Raw genomic sequence first — 25205 nt, forward strand, 5'->3', positions numbered from 1 at the left:
GTGCAGAAATGCTCTCACTGTGCGGCCTACTCCGAGAAGCTGTCTGTGAATGGAGCCTGCTGCCAGAATGAGCAGGACTGTTTGGGGAAGTCCCTGGCTGCCCTGTCCTGGTCCCTGAAGCTGGCTGCGGGCCGGAGCTCGCTGCTGGCTGGACTTGGAGCTGGTTCTGTGCAGAAAGGCTCTCACTGGGAGCCTGCTCTGAGAAGCTGGCCATGTGGGAGGAGCCCACCGCTGGAGTGAGCAGGGTTACCTGGGGAAGACTCTAGCTGACCTGCCCTGCTCTGATAAGCTGCACCTATCCGGGCCTGCTGTCCAGGCTGAGCTTCACCCGGTGGGGTAGACTCACCCCGTGGCTCTATTTTAGTCCGAGTCTCTCAATGCCTCCCCTTCTTGAATCCTGGGTTCTGGAGCAACTGGAGATGCAGTCACCCTCTAGCCCGCCATCTTGGATCACCCTGTGGAAAGAGCCTGCGGCCGGAGGGGGCAGGGCCGCCTGGAGAAGTCTATGGCTGCCCTGCCCTGGTCCCAGAGGCTGCCTGTGGGTCTGAGCTCTCCACTGGCTCCGGGAGTTGTGGCTGGCTCTGTTTAGAAAGGTTCTCACTGGGTGGTCTGCTCCGAGAAGCTAGCCTTGAAAGACACCTCCCGCTGGAGGGAGCCGGGCCACTTGGGGAAGTCCCTGGCTGCCCTGTTCTGGTCCCTGAAGCTGCCTGTGGGCCGCAGCTCACCAAGTACAAGAGGCTTATAGGACTCCAAATATACAAAATTACAACACACCCACACCAAGGCTCATTATTATGAAAATATCTAATATACAAAATAAAGACAGAATTTTAAAGGCTGTGAGAGAAAAGAATCAAATTACATTCAGGGGGAAACCAATAAGAATATCAGCAGATTTTTCAATCCAGACCCTAAAAGCTAGAAGGGCCTGCAACAACATTTACCAAGCCCTGAAAGAAAAGGGATGCCAACCAAGAATCTTATACCCAGCAAACTTACCTTCAGATTTGACGACAAAATAAGATCCTTCCATGATAGACAAAAGCTGAAGGAATTTACAAAAAGAAAGCCGGCATTACAGAACATTCTCAGCAAAATATTCCATGAGGAAGAGATGAAAAACAACGATGCAAATCAGCAATGGGAGGAACTAAACTAAAGGAATAGCTAAATAAAGGAGAAAACAAATCATGTCAAAACACAAAAATGAGTCAAATGACTGGGAATACAAATCACATCACAATAATAACCCTGAATGTTAATGACCTGAACTCATCAATCAAAAGACATAGACTGGCAGATTGGATTAAAAGAAAAATCCAACAATATGCTGCCTGCAAGAGACTCATCTCATGGAAAGAGATACCCATAGACTAAAGGTGAAAGGATGGGAAAAAACATACCATGCACAGGAACACAGCAAAAAAGCTGGAGTATCCATCCTCATTTCAGATAATGTGGACTTCAAGCCAAAACTAGTCAGAAGGGATAAAGAAGGGCATTACATACTGCTTAAGGGAAGCATAAATCAGCAAGACTTAACAATCATAAATATCTATGCCGCGAACATTGGCTCATCCATGTACGTCAAACAAATCCTTCTCAATTCCAGAAATCAAATAGACCACAACACAATAATACTAGGCGATTTTAACACACCTCTCTCACCACTGCATAGATCTTCCAAACAAAAATTGAATAAAGAAACCATAGATCTCAATAAAACAATCAACAATTTAGACTTAACGGACACATATAGAATATACCATCCAACAAAGAATGAATACACTTTCTTCTCAGTAGCACATGGATCCTTCTCTAAAATAGACCATATTTTATGCCACAAAGCTAATGTTAGCAAATACAAGAAGATAAACATACTACCTTGTACTCTATCAGATCATAATGGATTGAAATTAGAAATAAATGACAGAATAAAAAACAGAAACTTCTCCAATACCTGGAGATTAAATAATACACTATTATATGATGAATGGATAACAGAAGACATCAGGAGGGAAATAAAAAAATTCTTAGAAGTAAATGAGAACAAAGACACACCATATCAAAACCTCTGGGACACTATGAAAGCAGTACTTAGAGGAAGATTTATTTCATGGGGCGCATTCAACAAAAGAAGTAGAAATCAACAAATAAACGACTTAACACTACAGCTCAAAGTCCTAGAAAAAGAAGAGCAGACCAACACCAAAAGTAGTAGAAGACAGGAAATAGTTAAAATAAGAGCCGAAATCAACGAAATTGAAACAAAAGAAACAATCGGAAAAATTAACAAAATAAATAGTTGGTTCTTTGAAAAAATGAACAAAATTGATAAACCCTTAGCCACACTAACAAAGAGAAAGAGGGAGAAAAATGAGATTACCAAAACTCGGAATGAACAAGGAAATATCACAACAGACACAAGTGAAATACAAAACATAATTAGAAGCTATTTTGAAAATCTATACTCCAACAAAACAGAAAACCTCGAAGACATCAACAAGTTTCTAGAGACATATGAATTACCTAAACTGAACAAGGAGGACATACACAACATAAATAAATCAATTTCAAGCAATGAAATAGAAGAGGTCATCAAAAGCCTACCAACAAAGAAAAGCCCAGGACCAGATGGGTTCCCTGCTGAGTTCTACAAAACCTTTAAAGAAGAGCTCATTCCAATACTCCTCAAAGTATTCCATGAAATAGAAGAGAAGGGAACCCTCCCAAACTCATTCTATGAAGCCAATATCACCCTGATACCTAAACCAGACAGAGACACACCGAGGAAAGAAAACTTCAGACCAATATCCTTAATGAACATTGATGCAAAAATTCTCAACAAAATTTTAGAAAAATGCATACAAAAATATATTAAAAAGATAGTGCAGCACGATCAAGTGGGTTTTATTCCAGGGATGCAAGGTTGGTTCAACATCCAGAAATCAATAAATGTCATTCACCATATCAACAGACTTAAAGTTAAGAATCACATGATAATTTCAATAGATGCAGAAAAAGCACTTGATAAAATACAGCACCCCTTCATGCTCAAAACACTAGAAAAAATTGGGGTAGTGGGAACATTCCTTAACATTGTAAAGGCCATATATGCTAAGCCCATGGCCAATATCATTCTAAATGGTGAAAAACTGAAAGCATTCCCCCTAAAAACTGGAACAAGGCAGGGATGCCCTCTTTCACCACTTCTATTCAACATCGTCCTTGAAACTCTAGCCAGAGCAATTAGAAAAACCAAAGAAATTAAAGGGATACGAATTGGAAAAGAAGAACTCAAACTATTCCTGTTCACTGATGACATGAGTATAAATTTAGAGAAACCTGGAAATTCCACCAGAAAACTTTTAGAACTCAGTAAAGTAGCACGTTACAAGATCAATGCTCATAAATCCAATGCATTTTTATACATAAGTGATGAATCTTCAGAAAGAGAAGTTAGGAAAACTACCCCATTCACAATAGCATCGAAAAAAAATAAAATACTTGGAAATCAATGTCACAAAAGAGGTGAAAGACCTCTACAATGAGAACTACAGAACACTAAAGAAAGAAATTAAAGGAAACCTCAGAGGATGGAAAGATCTCCCATGTTCTTGAATAGGCAGAATTAATATTGTCAAAATGGCCATAGTACCTAAAGTGCTATACAGATTCAATGCAATTCCAATTAGAATTCCAATGATGTACCTTACAGAAATAGAGCAAGCAATTATGAAATTCATCTGGAAGATTAAGAAACCCAGAATAGCTAAAGCAATCCTCAGCAGAAAGAGGGAAGCAGGAGGTATCGCAATACCAGATCTTCAACTCTATTACAAAGCAATAGTAACAAAAATGGCATGGTATTGCTACCAAAATAGACAGGTAGATCAATGGTACAGAATAGAGGACATGGACACAAACCCAAATACATACAATTTTCTCATCCTAGACAAAGGGGTCAAAAATATGCAATGGAGAAAAGATAGCCTCTTCAACAAATGGTGCTGGGAAAACTGGAAATCCATATGCAACAGAATGAAATTAAATCCCCATCTCTCACCCTGCAGAAAACTCAACTCAAAATGGATCAAGGACCTCGAAATCAGACCAGAGATCCTGCATGTTATAGAAGAAAAAGTAGGTCCAAACCTCAACTTGTTGCCTTAGGATCAGACTTCCTTAACATGATTCCCATAGCACAAGAAATAAAAGCAAGAATCAACAACTGGGATAGATTCAAACTAAAAAGCTTTCTCTCAGCAAAGGTAACTATCAGTAATGTGAAGAGAGAGCCTACAGAGTGGGAGAATATCTTTGCCACTCATACTTCAGATAGAGCGCTAATTTCTAGAATCTATATAAAGAACTCAAAAAACTCTACACCAAGAATACAAATAATCCAATCAACAAATGGGCTAAGGAAATGAACAGACACTTCACAGAAGATGTACAAGGAATCAACAGATATAAGAAAAATGTTCAACATCTCTAGTAATAAGAGAAATGCAAGTCAAAACTACACTAAGATTCCATCTCACCCCAATTAGAATGGCAATTATCAAGAACACAAGCAAGTTGTTCTTGGCGAGGATGTGGGGAAAAAGGTACACTCATACATTGCTGTTGGGATTGCAAATTAGTGCAGTCACTCTGGAAAGCAGTGTGGAGATTCCTCAGAAAGCTTGGAATGGAACCACCATTTGATCCAGCTATCCCACTCCTTGGCCTATACCCAAAGAACTTAAAATCAACATACTACAGAGATGCAGCCACATCAATGTTCATTGCTGCTCAATTCACCATAGCCAGATTGTGGAACCAACCTAGATGTCCTTCAATTGATGAATGGATAAAGAAACTGTGGCATATATATACAATGGAATATTACTCAGCCATAAAGAATGATAAAATTGTGGCATTTGCAGGCAAATGGATGAAATTGGAGAATATCATGCTAAGTGAGATAAGCCAATCTCAAAAAACCAAAGGACGAATGATCTTGCTGATAAGTAGATGATGACATTTAATGGGAAGTGGGAGGGGTTAGCGTTAGGGTTAGGGTTAGGCTTAGGTTTAGGGTTAAGGAGGGTGGTAAGAATGGAGGAAGGAAGAACTGTATAGAGGGACAAGAGGGGTGGGAGGGGTGGGGGGGCAAGAAAAAAATAACAGACTGAGTCAAACAACATTACCCTATGTAAATTTGATTACACAAATGGTATGCCTTGACTCCATGTACAGAGAAACAACATGTTAAAAAGAAAAAAAGTGCTTCTATGTTAAAAAAAAAAAAAAGCGCTGATCAAAAAAGTCATGAGTTCAAAAGTATAATGTACAAAGCTCCTCCCTCTGACCTTTCCAACCACTTGTGAATCTGTGAACATCCTAGCTAGCTATTGGTTCATCAGTCGGCTTGCAAGTATCCTTCTCTGTTATCAGTCCCATTAGCCCAGCAGAATTCAACTACTTAACTGTAGCTACCCCTACATCTTTTCTCACACTTCTCTCTTTCCTACTCACTTTCTCTATCCTCCTCGCTTTTCCACTCTCTCTAGAGCACACCCTTTCTCATTCCCTTTCTTTTTCTCTCATTTTCTCTCTTACCCTGCAGGGAGACACTTTGTTTGCTTAATAAACTCCCTTATGTGATTTCCCGTGTCCAGCATAGTTTCTGTGGGATTCCTTACAAAAAGTATAGAATTTAAGGGAAAAAAAGAAGAGTCCTGGAAAAATTACAGAGCCTTTAGTTATTTTGGTAAAGCACCATACAATTTACTTTTTAGTTTAGATTAGTTGGAGTTCAGGTGAAAGACACTTTTTCCTTTTATTTTTCTTGGGTTTGAGACTGATCTCCTACTGAGTCTGCAGACTTCTTCCATTTACATTTCAATGTAAGCCTTCACAGAGATCCCTGAGGAGCTAAGAGAGATGAATGGTTCCAGCAAAAACTTGATGCGGAGGCCATTTTAACCATTTCTTATTTTTAGGACAGGTTTGGATGTCAAAGAAAATTATGAGACCTTATTTCCTATTACTTTTGAGAATGAAGCTACTATGCTAAGCTCCTTACTGAGATATGCCATTGGCTATTGACCTGGTTCATCCAGGGCCATTTTGGGTGAATAGTTTTAGGATTATTTTCCTCTCAGTGACAAACAGGTTAAGTCTTGTTCCATAGGTACTCTGAGAACAGAGACTTGAAGTAAGGCCCCTTTTTGATAATATAAAAGTCTCTACTATATTTTGGTTCTCACAACAGGGCAGTTGTTCCTTGGTGTAGAGTTTTTTTAAGGACACTGTAAAGAGGCTTAGCTAATTCCCTATACCCAGAAATCCAAGACCTGCAGTATCCAGTTAACCTGGGAAGCCTGAGTTGCTGTATGGTCTGGGGCAGAGGATATTGTCTTGTGGTGGCTAGTTTTTCCTGTCCTAGCTTGGGGGTTCCTTGAAACAGTTGCAATCCTAAGTATTGAACAGATTGATGCCATAATTAAGCTTTTTTCTTTGATATCTTATAATCTGTATCAGCTAAGATGTTTAGGAGTTCCATAATGACCTTGACATTTCTCCTGTGTGGTAGTATATAAAGGATGTCATCTACATATTGGAGAACAATTACAAATGTTTTACCTCTGAATTTTGTTAAGTCCTTAGCTAGGATTTGTCTGAACAGGTGAGGGCTATCTCCGAATCCTTGAGGCAGCACTGTCCAGCTTAGTTGAGATCCACTGTCTGGTGCCTCAAAGGCAAACAGATATTGTGATTGAGAGTCTAGGGTACACAGAAAAATGCATCTTTTAAATCTAACATAGTAAACCAAATAGCAACTGGAATTTCAGATAACAGAGTACATGGATCAAGAACTACAAGGTGGAGGGAAATTACTGCTTTATTAATTATTCTAAGGTTTTGGACTAGGCAGTTAACTTTTGAACTCCCAAAATGGGTAAATAGCATGGGCTGTTACAAGGCATTAAAAGTTTCTGTCGTTTGCAAGCTCTGTTAGCATTTAGAAAAGCCAGTAGTCTAACTGAAGTCTCAAAGGTACTTGGATCATCAACCAGACGGTTTGCTGCTTGATATAAATGAGCCAAAAAGTCTGAAAAATCTTCTTCCGGCCCCTGCCAGAATTGGGCAGGGTTCCAGAGTTTTCTCTCCCTCAGCAGGTAATTCTCTCCATGCTCTTTGTGCACAAGCACTTACTTCAGCATAAGTTTGCAAATCATAAGTCAATTGTTGTCCCAAGTCAGCAAACTGTCCTGAGCCAGTAGCATATCTAAGGTAATCTGAACTCCATTCAATTTATTAATTTATGCCTGATCTGAATAATTCTCTATCCAATTGGATTTCCTTGTTAAATACTCACCTTCAGAAAGGCAGGAGCTAGTTGTAGGAGCCAATCATTAGGTGGTAGGACCTCATTACATATTGATTGTAAGAGGCTTAGTATGAATGGTGTGTTTTCTCCATACATACAGCATGCAGATTTTAACTCCCTTAATGTTGCAAAAGGAATAAGCACATGAGTTCTTTTTGGTCCCTCAGAACTTTGAGATTCATTTTGCTCAAAAATGGGGTATAACCCAAACTTTGCTAATTCCTTCTCTGCCATATTAACAGTGGTAGGAATTCTTGGTCTTGTGACTTCGTTAGGAGCAAGATGGGGCACTGGAGCAGGACCTTTCAAATGTAAATTACAGATGTCCCATGCTAACTCATCCTCCTTTGACTTTGAATGCTCTCCAGTCTTCTGAACAGAGATTTTTCCCCCCCACCCTTCAGTATCTCTTTGTCCATGGGGAACTACTTAAGGCTAACTACTAAAAAAAATTTTAAAATATGTTCCCAGAAGACAAAGAGATCCTGGAGGATGAATATTTCTGACTCTTAAAGTTCTTAATAGCATTTCTAAGTCCCATGATTAAATCTCCCAAAGTTCATGAATAAACATCTTGGTTCAAGTAAAAGCAAGTTTCTATTATAGTCCAAACTCTCTACATTTTCAACTGTGCTCCTAGACATGTTTTAAAAATTCCCATAGCCTTCCATTGTGCTTCCAATCCCCATACTATTTCTCCTCTCATCAAGAGTCTTGGCACTGAGGGGCTCTGCCTGAGTAGGGAGCAGCCATGCCTGGGCAGGGAGCAGCCTTGTCTTTAGTAGGCTTTTCCAGTCTGCTGTTTCCCCATCCTCCCCAACCAGGAGCAGAAACCATGCATTTCTGGAGGGCTGGAAGCCATGGCTGAAACACACATATTTAAACTAGGAAACTTGCCGAGTAATTTCCCCTCCTTAAGTTAGAGATTACCCTGAATTTCTGATTGGGATCTTTTCTTCTCAGGATTCTAAACTTTTACACCTACCTAAAACAAGTTAGTTCTCAGTTTCATACAGGTCACACAGAGACAGGCAGACCTGCCTGATTGAGTCTTCAGTATTTATTTAAAGCGATCAGGCCTCCATTTACATTTCAAGGACTGTATGAGTTGCATTGTTTCCACTGAATTTTCATTCTGGCTAAATATTGAGTACAGCTGAAAAAAATTTGTTTTTATTTCTCTCTCTGTAGAGAGCAAATCCCCCAGGCTTAATGTCACACAATTAAATTCCCTTTCCTTTCTTAGTACTAAACTTACTCACATGCATGTGCTTCCCATGGGAAAGGGGCCAGCACCTTACCTTTATTTTTTCCTTCTAAAATCCTCTTGAACAATAGCTGTTTAGGCGCCAAATGTGGGGGGCCTCACTGCCATGTCCCACGTGGATGAGAAAGGGTTAACTGCTGGGAGGATGTTGGCTATTTTTCAATCTATTACCCCAAAACTTATCTATTCAATAAACACACAAGAGCCAATACTCTTTTAAAGTGAGAGGGGGACATGATGGATCTGGCCATACTAGCTCTGGCCTCTAACAACAACAAGCTGGAGTAGCCCAACTTTCTTTTATTTATAGACAGACAGGTAAAGAGGGCAAGACTGGGAGGAGCTTCTTCTGTGATGGACAGGATAGGGTGGAGTTAGGAGAGCCATTCTCTCAGGGAAACTAAACAGGGAACCGTCTGATTCTGCAAGATAAGGATGGCTTCCCACACCTAGCCCCTTTTATTTTTTAATTTTGAGACAGAGACTTGCTAACTTGTCCAGACTGGCTTCAAACTTGTAATCTTCCAGCCTCAGTCTTCCTGACTTGCTGGGATTACAGGCATGTGTTACCACATCCATCCTCTAGTTGCTCTTATATAATTTTTAAAAATGTGTCAATCCCCTAAAGCAAGGTAGTGTGAATAAGCTATAGCAAGTCTTTTTATAAAGTTTATGCACAACATAATACACTTAGTTTAAATAATTATTCCAATTTTATTTAAAGCTTAGTTTATTTCTTACTAAACACAATTTTATTTTTTGAGGGTTTATTATCAGTTCTTGTTTTAGTTTATTGTTTTATTTATTTTTATTGGAAAAGTCCTAAGTATTTTCTTTGCACTCTTTCCGCCATGTCTTTGTGATTAAAGAAATCTGTATTCAGAGACAATTCCAAAAGTCCTTACTTGCAGGAAGCAGACGCTTGTGTTCTTTAAGGACAAAGAGCCAACATCATTTACTACTCACCTTCTATTTGCAAAGGCTTCTCCTGACATCAAGAAGACAATTCAGTCTATACACAGTGACAAAACAAACGTACATGAGATGTCTTAAGACCAATTACAACAATCATGTCAGCAAAAGCAAATGTCTCTATGAACTGTGTCTATAGGAGTTAAGGGCACATAGGGAGGGAGGATGGGTTAGCTGCAGTTAATTGGGACTGAATTCCTGAAGGTGCATTTTGAACCAGGTATTAAGGGAGGAGTTCAACAAATTTATAAAGAGAAGTGGAACAAAGTGGGAGCAAATAGGAAGGCAAAGGGCATTCAAAGTTTGCAAATCAATTGCTGCATTCGTAGTCTAATTATTTTCAAAAAATTCTTGTCAGAATTATTATCCCAGGAAAGGACATTCTGACATCAGCTATATATTGATGTAACACTGCATACTTACTGCAAAATTTCATAAACTCAGAAAAGACTTAAAAATCTATTACTCACAGAAAACTGGGAATATTTGTGGTTGTATGAATAACCTGTACTAAGAAAATCAATCATCTGCTTTTACTAACATAATGTGAACTACTTATGCTAGACAGTAAATAATTACTTAGACAACCCTAGGAACACATTCATTTAGCCAATGGACCTTTATGGCTCCATATGAAGATTTAAAATTCATGGTGAAAGTGTATCACTAAAATGTTTTTTAACATGCATAGTTTACTTGTTGGATTCTGATAGTTTTTACAGAGATAGTCGGTGAATAAAGAGCTCTTAGAGCATTGTGGAAAGTAGTTCATGAGAAGAAGGACATAGAAAAGAGATTACAACCTATATGACTGGAGAAATTTGGGTACAGGATACTGGAGTGCTTTATGACCTGTGGGGGTAAAGTACTTACCTCTGGGATCCAACCACCTGAGCTTGAATCCTGGCTTTGCCATTTCCTAGCTATGTGACTTGGGGGAAACCACCTGATCTTTCTGTGCCTTGGTTTCCACAAGGGTGAACTGGAACTAATACTAGTACCTACTTTGCAGCATTAGTATAAGAATTAATTAAAGGGTGCAGAACAGTTAGCACCGTGCCTGTCAAACCATAAGCCTTCATTCCTACAAAGGAGGAGAGCTTTGAGGTGTAAACTGCTGCTGTGGTAAGAGAATTGAGATTCAGGTTCCTTGAATTTCTAAGAAAGGCATAGGTTTTACTCAGTCTATCACATCTAAAGTCATCAATAGGTTCATATTCGTCAACAAATTTTAACTGCCAGCTGCTATCTACACTAGGGGAACCCTCATACTTGAAAAAATTGTTTTCTTAAAAAATTACTAATGCCAAGAATGAGTGATACCTGGCTTATTTGCAGATAGAAGCAGACTTGAAGCTTGAGTTATGACAGATAAAAAAGATTCACACAGTGGCGTTTAAGAGGTGTTACAGTGTTTAAGAGGGGCTACAGCTTTTATGACCACAGTATTATAGTTAACTTGTTAACTGCCTATCTCTACTACCTTGTTCAAGGGAAAGTGCTAAAAGCCATCTTTTACATCAAGTAAGTCAACATTCGTAATCACTAATAACCAAACAGGAGTAATTCCTGACCCATGGAAACCATTGCAAAAAAATGGCCAGAAACTCTAATGACAAACAACTCTCCTTTTAGGAATGTGAACTGGATAATACTGTGAAAACATGGCAATGGACAAAGAGAACCTTGAGAACTGAGATTGAAAAGATCAAGCAAGAAATACCATGCAGTAAGACTAGAGTCATGAAGAAATTATGGTCAAGAGAAAATTGTGAAGAAAAAACATGAATAAGCAGAAAATGAGATACAGAGAAAAGCTATGCCAAAGTAGAATATTAGAAAGTCAGCTTTTGGGAAAAGAGAAAGTACATCTGGTGACAGATCACCTGTCATGAAGTTCAGCTCTCTGAAGTTGCCTTGGATTCTCAATAGTCTACTTGTTTCAATTTCTATGTAGTTCAACTCAACTACTGCCTTTGTTCCTTTAGCAGCTCAACACCACTGTATTTTCCTCTTTTTTTCAAGTGTGTTGGTATATATATATATATATATATTTTTTTTTTTTTTTAATTTGTTCTAATTAATTATACAGCACACTAGAATGCATTTTGACACATTGTACACAAATGGAACACAACTTCTTCTTGTGGTTAAACATGGTGCACAGTCACACCAGTAGTATAATTATACATGTTTATAGGGTAAGAATGTCTGTCTCATTCTTCTGTCTTTCCCATCCCTACACTCTCTCCCCTGCCCTCACTCCCCTCTGTACAATCCAAAATTTCTTCATCTGTCCCTTCCCCCTTATGGATTAGCATTCACTTATCAGAAAAGTTTTTTGGGTTTGGCTTATTTTGATTAGCATGGTATTCTCCAGTTTCATCCATTTACCTTCAAATACCATAATTTCATTCTTCTAGGCTGGGTAATATTCCATTCATCTGTTGAAGGGCATCAAGGTTCCATAGTTTAGCTATTGTGAATTGAGCTGCTATAAACATTGATGTGGTTATACTGTAGTATACTGATTTTAAGTTTTTTGGGTATAAACCAAGGAGTGGAATGCCTGGATCAAATGGTGGTTACATCCCAAGTTTTCTGAGTACCCCCTTACTGCTCTCCAGAGTGGTTGTACCAATTTGCAGTCCCACCAGCAATGTAGGAGTGTATCTTTTCATCTTTTCCCCCACATCCTTGCCAACACATATTGTTGCTTGTATTCTTGATAACTGCCATTCTGACTGGAGTAAGGTGAAATCTTAGAGTAGCTTTGATTTGCATTTATCTAATTGCTAGAGATGAAAAATTTTTATGTTGATTGATTATATTTAATTTTCTGTGAAGTGTCTGTTCAATGCCTTTGCACATTTATTGTGGGTTTTTTTGTTTTGTTTTGTTTTTTGGTGTTAACTTTTTAAAGTTCTTTATGTATCCTGGAGACTATTGCTCTTTTGTGTGTGTTAAAGATTTTCTCTCATTCTGTAGGCTCTCTCTTCACATTATTGATTGTTTCCTTTGCTTTTTAGTTTGAATCCATCCCATTTATTGATTCTTGATTTTTTTACTCCTTTACTAAACACAATTTTAAAATATTCATTTTTCCAAAATATTGTGGTTTTAACAGGCTAAAATTTTTTCTAGTTCCTATTTCAGTTCTTACTTTCCCTGCTTTGCACCAATATTTTGAATTTTTTCCAAAGATTTGACTTTCAATTATTAATGTAGCTTAATTCAAAGCAATGCCCTGAAAATGTCTAGCTGGGCTCTTCAGAATGCATAAAGATTTAGACTTGTTCCTAATGTTTTGATCATATTATAATAAAGTACATGTGCAAGTATCCACATTGCAGTGAGAATTTGTAATAGATCATAAAGATCTCAAAGAAGCAGGCATCAAGTACACTATACATGTAGCCCATTATTTCCTATTCAACTCACCGCCTCTCTAACCTCATTTCTTTGACCCTCCTTGTTTACTCAGACCCAGTCATGGTGATCCTTCTAGGTGAGCTAGGCTTGCTTCTACTTGAGAGCCTTTGTGCATGTCATCCACTCTGCTTCAAGTATTTTCCCTCTTGAATTCCACATGTATTGCTCTTCATACGTTTTGACTTTCCCTCAAATCTGACCTTCTCACTGAGGTCTTTCCTGACCAAACTATTCAAAATTGAATTCACTACACTCTTCTTCCACTGTTCATCTGCTTTCTCTCCATAGCACTTTCCTCTTTCACATACCAGTATATTTTACTTTTTACTTATTGTCTGTTTTTTTCCCCACTGGAATTTAAGCATTATGATGACAAGAGGGTTTTTCTCTTCTCCTTTTTTGCCTTTTTTTTTTTTTCTATTTTTTTTGGGGGGGGCATAGATATTTATTTATTTATTTATTTTTTATTGTAAACAAATGGATACATGTTGTTTCTCTGTTCGTACATGGCGTAAAGGTATACCATTTGTGTAATCATAAATTTACATAGGGTAATGTTGTTTGATTCATTCTGTTATTTTTTCCCTTCCCCCCAACCCCTCCCACCCCTCTTTTCCCTCTATACAGTCCTTCCTTCCTCCATTCTTGCCCCCCTCCCTAACCCTAACCCTAACACTAACCCCTCTCACCCCCCATTGTGTGTCATCATCCACTTATTAGTGATATCAAACCCAAGAAAAATAAAAGGAAAAAGTGTCTTTCACCTGAACTCCAACTAATCTAAACTAAAAAGTAAATTGTATGGTGCTTTACCAAAATAACTAAAGGCTCTGTAATTTTTCCAGGACTCTTCTTTTTTTCCCTTAAATTCTATACTTTTTGTAAGGAATCCCACAGAAACTATGCTGGACACGGGAAATCACATAAGGGAGTTTATTAAGCAAACAAAGTGTCTCCCTGCAGGGTAAGAGAGAAAATGAGAGAAAAAGAAAGGGAATGAGAAAGGGTGTGCTCTAGAGAGAGTGGAAAAGCGAGGAGGATAGAGAAAGTGAGTAGGAAAGAGAGAAGTGTGAGAAAAGATGTGGGGGTAGCTACAGTTAAGTAGTTGAATTCTGCTGGGCTAATGGGACTGATAACAGAGAAGGATACTTGCAAGCCGACTGATGAACCAATAGCTAGCTAGGATGTTCACAGATTCACAAGTGGTTGGGAGTTGGGGAAAATGGCTACACGGAAAGGTCAGAGGGAGGAGCTTTGTACATTATACTTTTGAACTCATGACTTTTTTGATCAGCGCTTTTTTTTTTTTTAACATAGAAGCACTTTTTTTTTTTTAACATGTTTCTCTGTACATGGAGTCAAGGCATACCATTTGTGTAATCAAATTTACATAGGGTAATGTTGTTTGACTCAGTCTGTTATTTTTTTCTTGCCCCCCCACCCCTCCCACCCCTCTTGTCCCTCTTGTCCCTCTATACAGTTCTTCCTTCCTCCATTCTTACCACCCTCCTTAACCCTAAACCTAAACCTAACCCTAACCCTAACGCTAACCCCTCCCACTTCCCATTAAATGTCATCATCTACTTATCAGCAAGATCATTCGTCCTTTGGTTTTTTGAGATTGGCTTATCTCACTTAGCATGATATTCTCCAATTTCATCCATTTGCCTGCAAATGCCATAATTTTATCATTCTTTATGGCTGAGTAATATTCCATTGTAGATATATACCACAGTTTCTTTATCCATTCATCAATTGAAGGACATCTAGGTTGGTTCCACAATCTGGCTATGGTGAACTGAGCAGCAATGAACATTAATGTGGCTGCATCTCTGTAGTATGTTGATTTTAAGTTCTTTGGGTATAGGCCAAGGAGTGGGATAGCTGGATCAAATGGTGGTTCCATTCCAAGCTTTCTGAGGAATCTCCACACTGCTTTCCAGAGTGACTGCACTAATTTGCAACCCCAACAGCAGTGTATGAGTGTACCTTTTTCCCCACATCCTCGCCAAGAACAACTTGCTTGTGTTCTTGATAATTGCCATTCTAATTGGGGTGAGATGGAATCTTAGTGTAGTTTTGATTTGCATTTCTCTTATTACTAGAGATGTTGAACATTTTTCTTATATCTGTTGATTCCTTGTACATCTTCTTCTGTGAAGTGTCTGTTCATTTCCTTAGCCCATTTGTTGATTGGATTATTTGTATTCCTGGTGTAGAGTTTTTTGAGTTCTTTATAGATTCTGGAGATTACTTAGGTATTTAGGAACCACGCTTTACAACAACCAAAAAACCCATGTTAAATAGCGATTGGAAAAGCAACAACAAAATCTTCCCTACTGGCCCTCTTTCTGGATGTTAATGGGTTTGATCCCATTTGGGACTTTCGTGTTTAGACAAACCTTTACAGGTGAAGGAATTTCTCCAAAATTCTACATACCTAACAGATGCCATGTTTCAGTGCAATGTAGTCCTTATGGAGCAGTGATTCTCCTTATGGGGCAGCAGGGGGTGTGGGTGGGAGATTTTGCCTCCCCCAGGACACTGGAGACTTTTTAAGTTGTTGTAACTGAGAGTGTAGTATGCTACTGGCATTTATTAGGTAGAAGCCAGGGATGCTCAACTTCCTACAAATAAGGTTATATTTTTAACAAGTAAAAATACAGGTACTAATAGGGTCTTCAGAGGAAATACAGGAACTCCCAGTTTTCTGAAATTGAAACTTAACTGTTGTATCTGGCGATCCTAACTATAATGCACAGGCCAGCTCCTACAACAAAGAACAATCCAGGTAAAAATGTTAGAGTGTGCATCAGCGGTTTTCAAACTCTATTTGCATCACAGTCACCTCCCGGGTTTGTAAGGCATATTTTATTGGGCCCTCCCGCAGTTTCTGATTCCGTGGATCTGGGTTGAGTCCCATGATTTGCATTTCTAATTGATTTCCCAGGTTTTATTCTTTTAAGTTTGGGGCCACAAGTGAGAACTACTGCCTTAGAGAGAAAGAGGTCACCGAGACCTCGGGAGTTGAAGCTGGGTGAGAACTGGGTAGACCAGTGCGGTGAAAGCTGCCTGAGGGGATAGCTCTCCCGGGGTAGTACTGCGATCCAAGGCTACGAGGTTTCCGAGGCACTTCCAGGTTCTCTCTAGCTCCTCGGAGGTCCTGCCATCTCTATGATTACTCGGGCGCGGGGCGTGGCCTGTCCGGGGGCGTGGCGTGGAAGGCGGGCTGAGGCTCCCGAGCAGTCTCGTGCCGGACGTTGCGCGGCCGCGACACCCAGTGCCAACGCTGGCTTAGAGGTGTTGCTTTGCCTTCCCTGGGGCATCTAGTGCAGTCAGGCGAGGCTCTAGTCTGGCCAACTCAGGTAGGCGTTACCCTGCTTGCACTGGGGGCATGGCACAGGTTTTAATGCGGGAGTGGCGGGCCCTGATGTTGCATTTTCTCAACAGTGCAGTCAGCCTCTCTGCTGAGCGCGGACCACCGTGGGTAGGGACCCAGACAGGAACAATAGGCCTCCAAGCGGTGAGTTCCGAGGACCGCAAGGGGGCGCTACGGCTGCAAGACTGGGGGCGGGGTCGGCTGAGGTGGCTGAGGTGGCTGAGGTAGCTGAGGTTGCAGTGTAGCCGGGTGGGTGTGACTGAAGCGGAATCAGACTAAGGTGGGATGGAGTGTGTGCGGGAACAGGGCAGGCCTGGTTCGCAGGATGGAGCGTAGGCGGGGCTCTACCGAAGAGGGTTGCTTTATATGCGGGGTGGACGGGTCTGGGGCAGGCTAAGGGGGTTTGGGAGGAGTGTGGGGCTGGCAACTCAGCGCGCTGACGTGCAGGGGCGGGGCGTTTTGGGATTGATTTGTGTCTGCTTTTCTCTGGGATCGCTGAGATTTCAGAGGGTCTTTGTTTTTTCTTCTTTATATTTATCTTTTGAAACTGAGATAGGGAGAAAAGAGAGGTGCCTAAGTCTCACTCACAAAGCCCTCTCCTGAGCTGTTTTGCACCTGGCTTAGCTTTGAGTCATTTACATTTATAAACTATCTTAAAAAAACTTTTCTTCTTGAAATATTTTCAGAATTTGAAAAAGTTGCAAAAGCAGTACAAAAGAATTCCATATATAGTTAGCCCAGATCTCCCACTTTTGAGCATCTTTTTAACAGAACAATCAGAAGAACCACTTCCTATAACATCCAAGACAGGATTTAGTTGCATTTAATTATCTTGTCTTCTGGGAGAAATTAACATTTTCAGTAGCAGAGCTCACTCCACTTCTCCCGAAGACCCTTCAGAGTGGTTCTTGCAGTTCCAGGTTTAAAATCAAAGTGCTTTTTTTCCTTGCTGGTTGCCCAGTTCAGTTGCGAACATCCATCTGGGTCTCTGGGGCAGTTTTAGCACAGGTGACCACCCTTTGCTCCACTATCTAGTCTCTGCCTGTGGCTGCTCAAGTACTCCTTCTACCCTTTACAGGATCCTCCATTCCTCTTTCTCTCCCCTCAGATATTTTTTAGACTTCTTCCTTGATGATCATTTCTTTCAGTCTGGGCCTCTTCCCCTGGTAACCTCTTATGATTTTGATCTTTCCAGAAATCCTCAGAAAATGCACTGCTGTATGACTCCAAGCAAGTCTGTTTCTTGGTCCCAGACCCACAGAGTTTGTGCTCTGCTTGATGCTATTCTGGGTTATGCCCCAAATATTTCTGTCTCAATATGTGCCAAGTGCAGCATGTGCTTACCACACCTGGTTGCCCTCTAGAGCTCCCAGCCCCCATGAATGACTGTGTTCAAGCCTATAGACCTGAGGTCCAGTAGGTGACTGTTCTGCCTGTCTCCCTTGCCTCTCAAACAGTAATCTAGATTTGTTGCTATTACTTTTTAAATCCCACTTGGGCAGGTTCTTTTCTTCCCGTAAGCACCATGATCTTGCAGTAGCCTTTTTATCCTTGTCCCTGTACCTGCTTTGATATCTTTGCTCAGTTATCTACACTTCATTTAGAATAAGCTTATTAAAAATGCAAACTGATGGTTTTATATTCTGCCTGTAATTTTCTTAAAAAAGGCCTTCAAGTCCTTATAGGATGGGTTAAGCCTTTTCTTAGATCCTTTCACTCGGATTCCCTACTCTGGTCACACTGACATTTCTTTCCCTTCATATTCTGTTCCCTTTGGCTGGGATCCTGTTTCCTGCCTATTCAGGGAATTCTTGCTCTTTTTGTAGCTGTCCAGCCAGTCATCCTTTACCCAGGAAAGTATTCTTTCATTTCCCTATCTAGTTACTGTTTCTGTTTTATGGATCTTAATCTCTCCCACCCCATCTCGTGGGTAACCCTGCCATAGCTGCAGGTTCAGTTTCATACATATGTGCCTGGCACCTAGTAGATACTTTATGTATTTGAATGAGGAAGTGGTAGGGTAGGGTGCATAATATGCTTGCCTAATAGCTTCTATCTGGACATTATTCCATTTTGGAGCTTGATTAACCTGTAGAGACACTATCCTTTGTCAGTTCTGTCAGGTAGGGCAAGATTGAGGGACTTCACATGAGGAGATAGGAGGAGGCTATGGAGTAATTCAAGGACCACTAAAAGGGAGAATGAGGAAGCTTGGTCTGAGGACCACAGAAAGGGAGATTGAGTTTCCTGCCTTAGGTGTCTCTCCCTTCTGGTTGAGTCCACTGTATTAGACTCTCCACTGATAGACATTTCTTGTGCATGGTTTCAGGGAATCTTTAAGAAGTATGCTTTGGTTAGGGTCAAATCATGTATGAGTAGCTTCTGGTTCTTTCCTAAATAGCTATCTCAAAGCCAGAAAGTGAAGATGAATATGAAGACCTACTGCAGGATGCTGCTTGGGTTCCTTGGAGTGTGACTGTAGTTTGTTTAAACACCTATTTTTTAAGTGCCTACTGCATGCCAGAAGCCATATTGACTTCTGAGGGTCCAAAGATGGGCTTAATTCTCAGATGGGTCATTTTAGTCTCATAAAAACTGTGATAGAAGAATCCTTAACTGAAAGCTTGATGGATGGAGAAAGGTATTGCAAGATCATCTAAGCTGAGGCCGTGGCTGGGAGTGTCCTTGATCTTATTTTGAAGCCTGATTTGATTGTGACCTGGGAAAATTGGAACCATCAGTATAGATGTTAGTAAGTGAATGCGGCCAGCCTAGGGCATGGCAGAGGAAAAGGTGATGAGCTGCTGAGAGGTCGGGCAAGTGAAATGGTAACACAGGTCATGTTTCCTGCCCCAAACCTGTCTGAACCTGGGGAAAAGGTTGGAACGTTTGACTTTTATCAGATTCTTATCAAAGTACTTCTTAATCTTGCAGAGTATTTCTGTAGCAAAATGTGTGGATATCTATAATTGGTTACGGAAATAGAGATTATAAAGAACCTCAGATCAATTCAGATTTTGTTGCTGCTGTTTGTTGCAAACTTTTGAAAAAAATGTTCAGTTTTTAGAATTTTCGACTATTCTAATGGCAAGGGGTATTGTGAATCGGAACCCTTTGCTAACACTTGTGTAGCCAGGTCTTTTGTGTGAATTTTATACACATTGACTCGCATTTTCACAGGGCAATGGCAGTATGATCCCACTTCACAGGTGAGGAAATAAGGGCACAGAGAAGGTAAATGATTTGGCAAAGTTGCACAACTTTATTTCCGGTGGTTCCATATTCCACATTTTTACCAGGCTACAGTCTTGGGAGTGGACAGGGTGGGGGAATTTGAAAGGACTTTCTCACACACATGGCATTTGCCTGCAGCCAGCCAGCATTGGTGCTAATGAAAGTGAGAACAGAAGAGCTCTATAGACATTGTAGTCACATACCCAGATTCACTGAGGGCCTGTGGGGACCAGTGCCTATGATTTCTAGAACTTAAGGTCTAGTTAGATAATGAGCTTTTTTCATAAGCCATAGAGGAATTTAAGTGTGATCAGGTGGGCCAGAGGTAGTAGTCAGGGGCATTGTATGAAGCCAGGATGTGACTGGTTGGCCTTTGAGAAAGTTTGGGTAAACAATTTCAGAAGGCTTCTAAAGGACATTCTTTATAAAGGATACAGATGACTGTTCATTTCTTTTTTCCTTTCTAGCTATGCAAGATGTATGTGCTCTGGAATACCACAAGTGAACATCTGCCTGCCAGTCCTTCATCACTACAGAGCTACTCTCTTCCTATGGGGCACTGAGGGGCTTAGCCAGATAGTATCTGTTTCTTTGCCAGTGTTCCTGTGCCTGTATGTGTTTTTGTATGTGAGTGGTACATACCAATGCATGAAACATGAACAATGTAAAGATTAATGAAGCAAGGTCTGAATATCCTACTCAGTTTAAGATGTAGAACCTTATCAAAAGTTTAGATACCTCCATGTGTCTGTCATAGTTGCATCTTTTCAGAGGTAACCACTGTCCTGAAGTTCCTCTCAATCATTTCCTTGATTATCTTGATAGTTATTTTTTTTAGTTTTGCTTAACATTTTGGTGTTTATAAAATGAAGCCGTGCAGGTATTCTTATTTATTTTTTTGCACAGCATGTTTTTGAGATTCATTAGTAGAATGTATAGTTGAAGGTCTTTATTCCCTTTCTCTGTTGTATTCCATTGCATCTATTCTATTGGTAGCCATTAATAGTTTCTGTTACTATAAAAACAGGGCTGCAGAGGGCATTCTTGTCTGGAATCCTGGTGCACATGTCCAGTAGTTCTTTAAGGCAGCAGTTCTCAAAAGGTAGGGGGAAGAGATGGAGAGTTAGAGGAAGAGACACTTTTGGTTGTTGCACCTGAAAGGTGAGGTGCTACTGGCATCTAGTGGGTAAAGGCCAGACATGCTGCTAAATATCCTAAAAAGCACAGAATAGCTTCTTGACCTCCTACAGTCTCCACTCTCCTCTGAAAGAATTGTCCAGCTTTTAGTGCTGTTGCTGAGGTTGAGAACCACCACTTCAGGATAAATGCTTGAGATGGATTACTGAGTAAGTGGGTTTGTGAGTGTTCTACTTTAGAAGATACTGCTGCTATACTGTTGACACTCTGCAGTGGTGCCTCTTGAATTATTTGTTGTCTGCTTCAGCACTTGATAATGCTTGCCTTTAAATTTTTGCCAGTTTTATATATGCGAAATAATATCTTATTGTGGTTTCAATTTTCATTTCCTGAATAGTAATGACTTTAAACATATTTTCATATTTATGTTTATGTTTCCTTTGAGAAGTGTCTCCTGATCTCCTTTTATCCATTTCCTTTTTGAAAATTGGTACGTTAATTAATTATATGATAGGTTTCATTGTGGTATTTCTACATACATGAAGACATAATTTCATCAATTTCTCTCCCTCGTACCTCCCTCTCCCTTCTGGTTCCCTCCTGATGATCCTCTTCCTCTACCCTCATAGTCTCCCTTCTACTTTCATAGTGCCCCTCCCTTTTTTCTCCTCTAGCTTCCACATATGAGAGAAAGTACATGATACTTTTCTCTCAGAGTCTAACTTATTTTGCCCAAAATTATGGTCTTCATGTCCATTCATTTTCCTGCAAATGACATGATTTTATTCTTTATGGTCAATAAAATCCATTTATGTGTGTATATATATATATGTGTGTGTGTGTGTGTGTGTGTGTGTGTGTACTTTATCCATTCATCTGTGGTGAATTATGTTGTGATAAACGTATGCATGTATTTCTAAAGTATGCTGACTTTAATTCTTTTGAATAAGTACCAAGGAGTGATATAGTTATATTTTTTTGAACAGGTGTTAAGTTCATTTGCTTGTTTATTGATTGGATTATTTGTTTTTTAAATGTTGATTTTTTTGAGTTCTTTATTACAGAGAGATTTTTATTTTCTGCCATTTGATTTATTTCTAATGCTTAATTCAGACTTGATTCTTCTTTGTTTGTCTGCTCCTCTAGTGCTAGGGAGGAGTGTATTAGTCAGCTTTTTTTGTTGCCGTGAAGAAAATACCTGACAAGAACAATGTAGAGGAGTAAAAGTTTATTCGACTTATGGTTTCCCATGCTTAATCCATGGTTAGCTAACTCCAAAGCTCTGTGCCTGAGGTGAGGCATGACCAAGGAAGGCAGCTTAGGCCATGGCAACCAGGAAAGAGCAGGGACGGGTCAGGTGGTGGTGGGGAGAGTGAAGGGGGATGGGGGGAATTCCACTCACCAGGGACAAAATATAAAACCCCAAGTCACACACTCATTGACCTGTTCCCTCCAGCCATACCCTACCTGCCTACAGTTACCACCAGGTGAATCCATATCAGTGGGTTAATCTGTTGATTAGGTTAATGCTCTCATAACACAATCATTTCACCTCTGAAGATTCTTGCATTGTCTAACACACAAGTTTTTGGGGGACACCTCGTATCTAAAGTGAAACAAGGAGGTTGGTCAAGGATGAGTATTTTTCTGAGAGGTTTTTGACAAAGGTTATTACTTGCTAAAAATGGCTTCTAATGTTTTTGTTCCAAAATATTTAAAATATACAGAAAATATAGAGGAAAATGTACCATTTATGTCTCCACCAGACTTAACAGATGTTAACACATTTTGCCATATTTGATTCATTCATTTTTTTAAATGGAATATTGACCCCACACTCATCTTCCCCACTCCTGTTTCCCTCCCTCCTCTGTGGTTACTCTTCTGTGAAAGCTAGTATGTATCTTTCTAGTCCTGACTTTTTACTCCTCTTACAGGGTGTCATAAACAACCCAAGGAATTGTGCTTATTTACAGTTATGTAAATGTTATTCAACACTTTTTCTCAATATGTTTTATTCAGTGTTGTTTTAGAGATCTGCATTCTGGGTAGTAAATTCTTAACTTCAATATTCCCATATAAGTTATATCAATTTCCTGATGGTAATTTTTTAGATTTTTCAACAGCACTTTAGAAGACTTCCTCATGGGTGTTCTTGTGAACATTTCTCTGGGGTTTGTAGCCAGAAGTGGGAAAGCTGGTTGATGGGCTTGCTCATATTTAGCTTCCTGGATTTCCAGATTGCTCACAGCTCTTGGCATATGTGCATTTCCATCAATTTAATAGGAATTTAATTTGTATTTTCCTGATTTCTCTTCAAATGTTCATTGACCATTTAGGTTCCCATTTGTGTGACTTCCCCTCTCACATCTTTTACACATTTTTTTTTTTTCTATTGGGTTGCTTGTCCTTTTTTCATTGTTTTGCAGAACTTCTTTTTTTTTTTTTTTAAATATATATATTCTAGTTCTTTTTTGGCTATGTGCATTGTGAATATCTAAAACCAGGTTCTGGCTTTCATTGTGAGATGTTGTTATAGTTTGAATATGAGGTGTTTCCCCAAAAAGCTCATGTGTGAGACAATGCAAGAAAGTTTAGAGACAAAATGACTGAGTTATGAGAGCCTTAACCCAATTTCAGATTAATCCCCTGATAGGAATTAACTGAGTGGTAGGCAGGTAGGGTGTGGCTGGAGGAGGTGGGTTAATGGGGTGCGCTCTTAGGGTTTCTATTTTGTCTGTGAGGGGAATTCTCTTTCTACTTCCTAGTGTGAATGTCTTGAGCTCTTTCCCTCCACCACACTCTCCTGCCATGATGTTCAGCCTCACCTTGAGCCCCAAGAAATGGAGTTGGTTATGAACTGAGACCTCTGAAACTGTGAGCCCCCAAATAACATTTTCCTCCTCTAATTGTTCTTGTCATCTCTTTTAGTCACAGCAGCAAAAAGGTGACTAAAATAGATGTTATATTAATTATCTTTTGCTTTTACCACACATTACCCCACAACTTATAAGCTTAAAACAATAAACATTTTTTATTTCACAGTTCCAGTGGGTCAGGAATCTAGATGTGGCTTATCTGAGTTTCTGTAGCTCAATATCTCTAATGAGGTTATGTTCAAGCTGTCAGCTGGGGCTATGGTCTCATTCGAAATCTCAACTTTGGTAGTATTTCTTAGGATTCTGTTCTTTATGGGGTGTAGATTCTGTTCTTTATTGGACTGAGGGCCTTGGTTCCCTCTGGCTGAAGGCTAGGAACTGAACCCATGGACCCTAAGACGACTTAGAACATAGTAGCTGGCTTCCCTCAAAGTGAAAAAAAAAGAGTGAGAGAAGCAGAGATAGATAGAAGTCCCAGTGTCTTTGTAGCCTAATCTCAGAAGAGATTTCTCATCACTTTGACCATATTCTGTTAGGAGTAGGTCACAAGAAAAAAAAAAAAAAAAGTAGGTCTCCCCAGTTTGTTCAAGGGGAGAGGAATACACAAGGGTATGAATATCAGGAGGGTAGAGATCTCTGGTAGCCATCTCAGAGGCTGCCTGTTAGGTACATTGGAAGTTTGATGATGTCTAAATGATATATCTTTCTTTAAATTTTTGTGTTTTTTTTTCAGGAAAACTTTGTCTATTCTGAGTGTCATTATTTCTTTAAAAATTTTGCTCTTTCACAATTAGTGTTTAGTATATTTAGAATTTCACTGTCTAATGCAGTAGCCCCATGACTATTTAAATTAGAATTAAATTTATATAAAATTAAAAACTCAGTTTCTCAGTCACACCAGCTATATTTCAAGTGTGGGGTATGTGGATCATGGCTGCCATATTGGATAGTTCTGACACAGATCATTTCCAGCATCACAGAAAGTTCTCTTGGAGCACTGATCTAGAAAAGAAGTTGTTAGCCAGGGTCAATTTGGCACCCCCTGTTACTTGGGGGAAATGTTTGGAAAAAACCTTGATTTCCTCAGCTTACTGGAATGGGGTATTTTATTGGCATATAGAGGGTAGAAGCCAGAGATGATATTAAATATCCTATAATGCACAGGACTGACTCCACCCAAAAACTTATAACTAACCCCAAATATCGGCAGTTCTGACAGTAAGCCACCCTGCTTTAGAATGTTTTTATGTGAAATGTGGACATTTGTTCTTTTTCCTTCTAACTAACTTTGTCAACCAGACACATTTCCTGTGTATGTACAACCCATTTCCTTATGATTGGTGGTGAACCTTAAGTAGGAGGTGTTTTTTCCCTGAAATGATAGAGAAGATCCTGTTGCTTTGCTTATTAAGATGTGATTTAAAAAAACTGACCTTCATTGTCTTACAGATTCTTAGACTCTGAATAAAGATAGCCTCATCTTCCCAGTTCATCATGGCTTCACCCTCAAGGTAGGAGTTCTAT

General features: G+C 39.7%; 1 protein-coding gene across 9 annotated transcripts in view; it reads left to right on the top strand.

Annotated features, from left to right (window-relative positions):
* Pgbd2 (piggyBac transposable element derived 2) overlaps positions 1 to 25205 on the top strand; it is a 90070-nt gene that overhangs the window by 61025 nt on the left and 3840 nt on the right. For 2 of the 9 annotated variants that reach the window (XM_047554895.1, XM_047554902.1), the window contains one exon: positions 25131 to 25192. In XM_047554895.1, the coding sequence (XP_047410851.1) occupies positions 25176 to 25192 (17 nt within the window). In that variant the 5' untranslated portion in view covers positions 25131 to 25175. Of the gene's footprint in view, positions 1 to 16288; positions 16418 to 16502; positions 16576 to 19611; positions 19641 to 20132; positions 21012 to 25130; positions 25193 to 25205 lie in introns of those variants that run through there. The other 7 variants (XM_047554897.1, XM_047554896.1, XM_047554899.1 and 4 more) reach the window with 7 other exon arrangements.

This window comes from Sciurus carolinensis, chromosome 6 (genome assembly GCF_902686445.1).
Source record: "Sciurus carolinensis chromosome 6, mSciCar1.2, whole genome shotgun sequence".
Classification (NCBI taxonomy): Eukaryota; Metazoa; Chordata; class Mammalia; order Rodentia; family Sciuridae; genus Sciurus; species Sciurus carolinensis.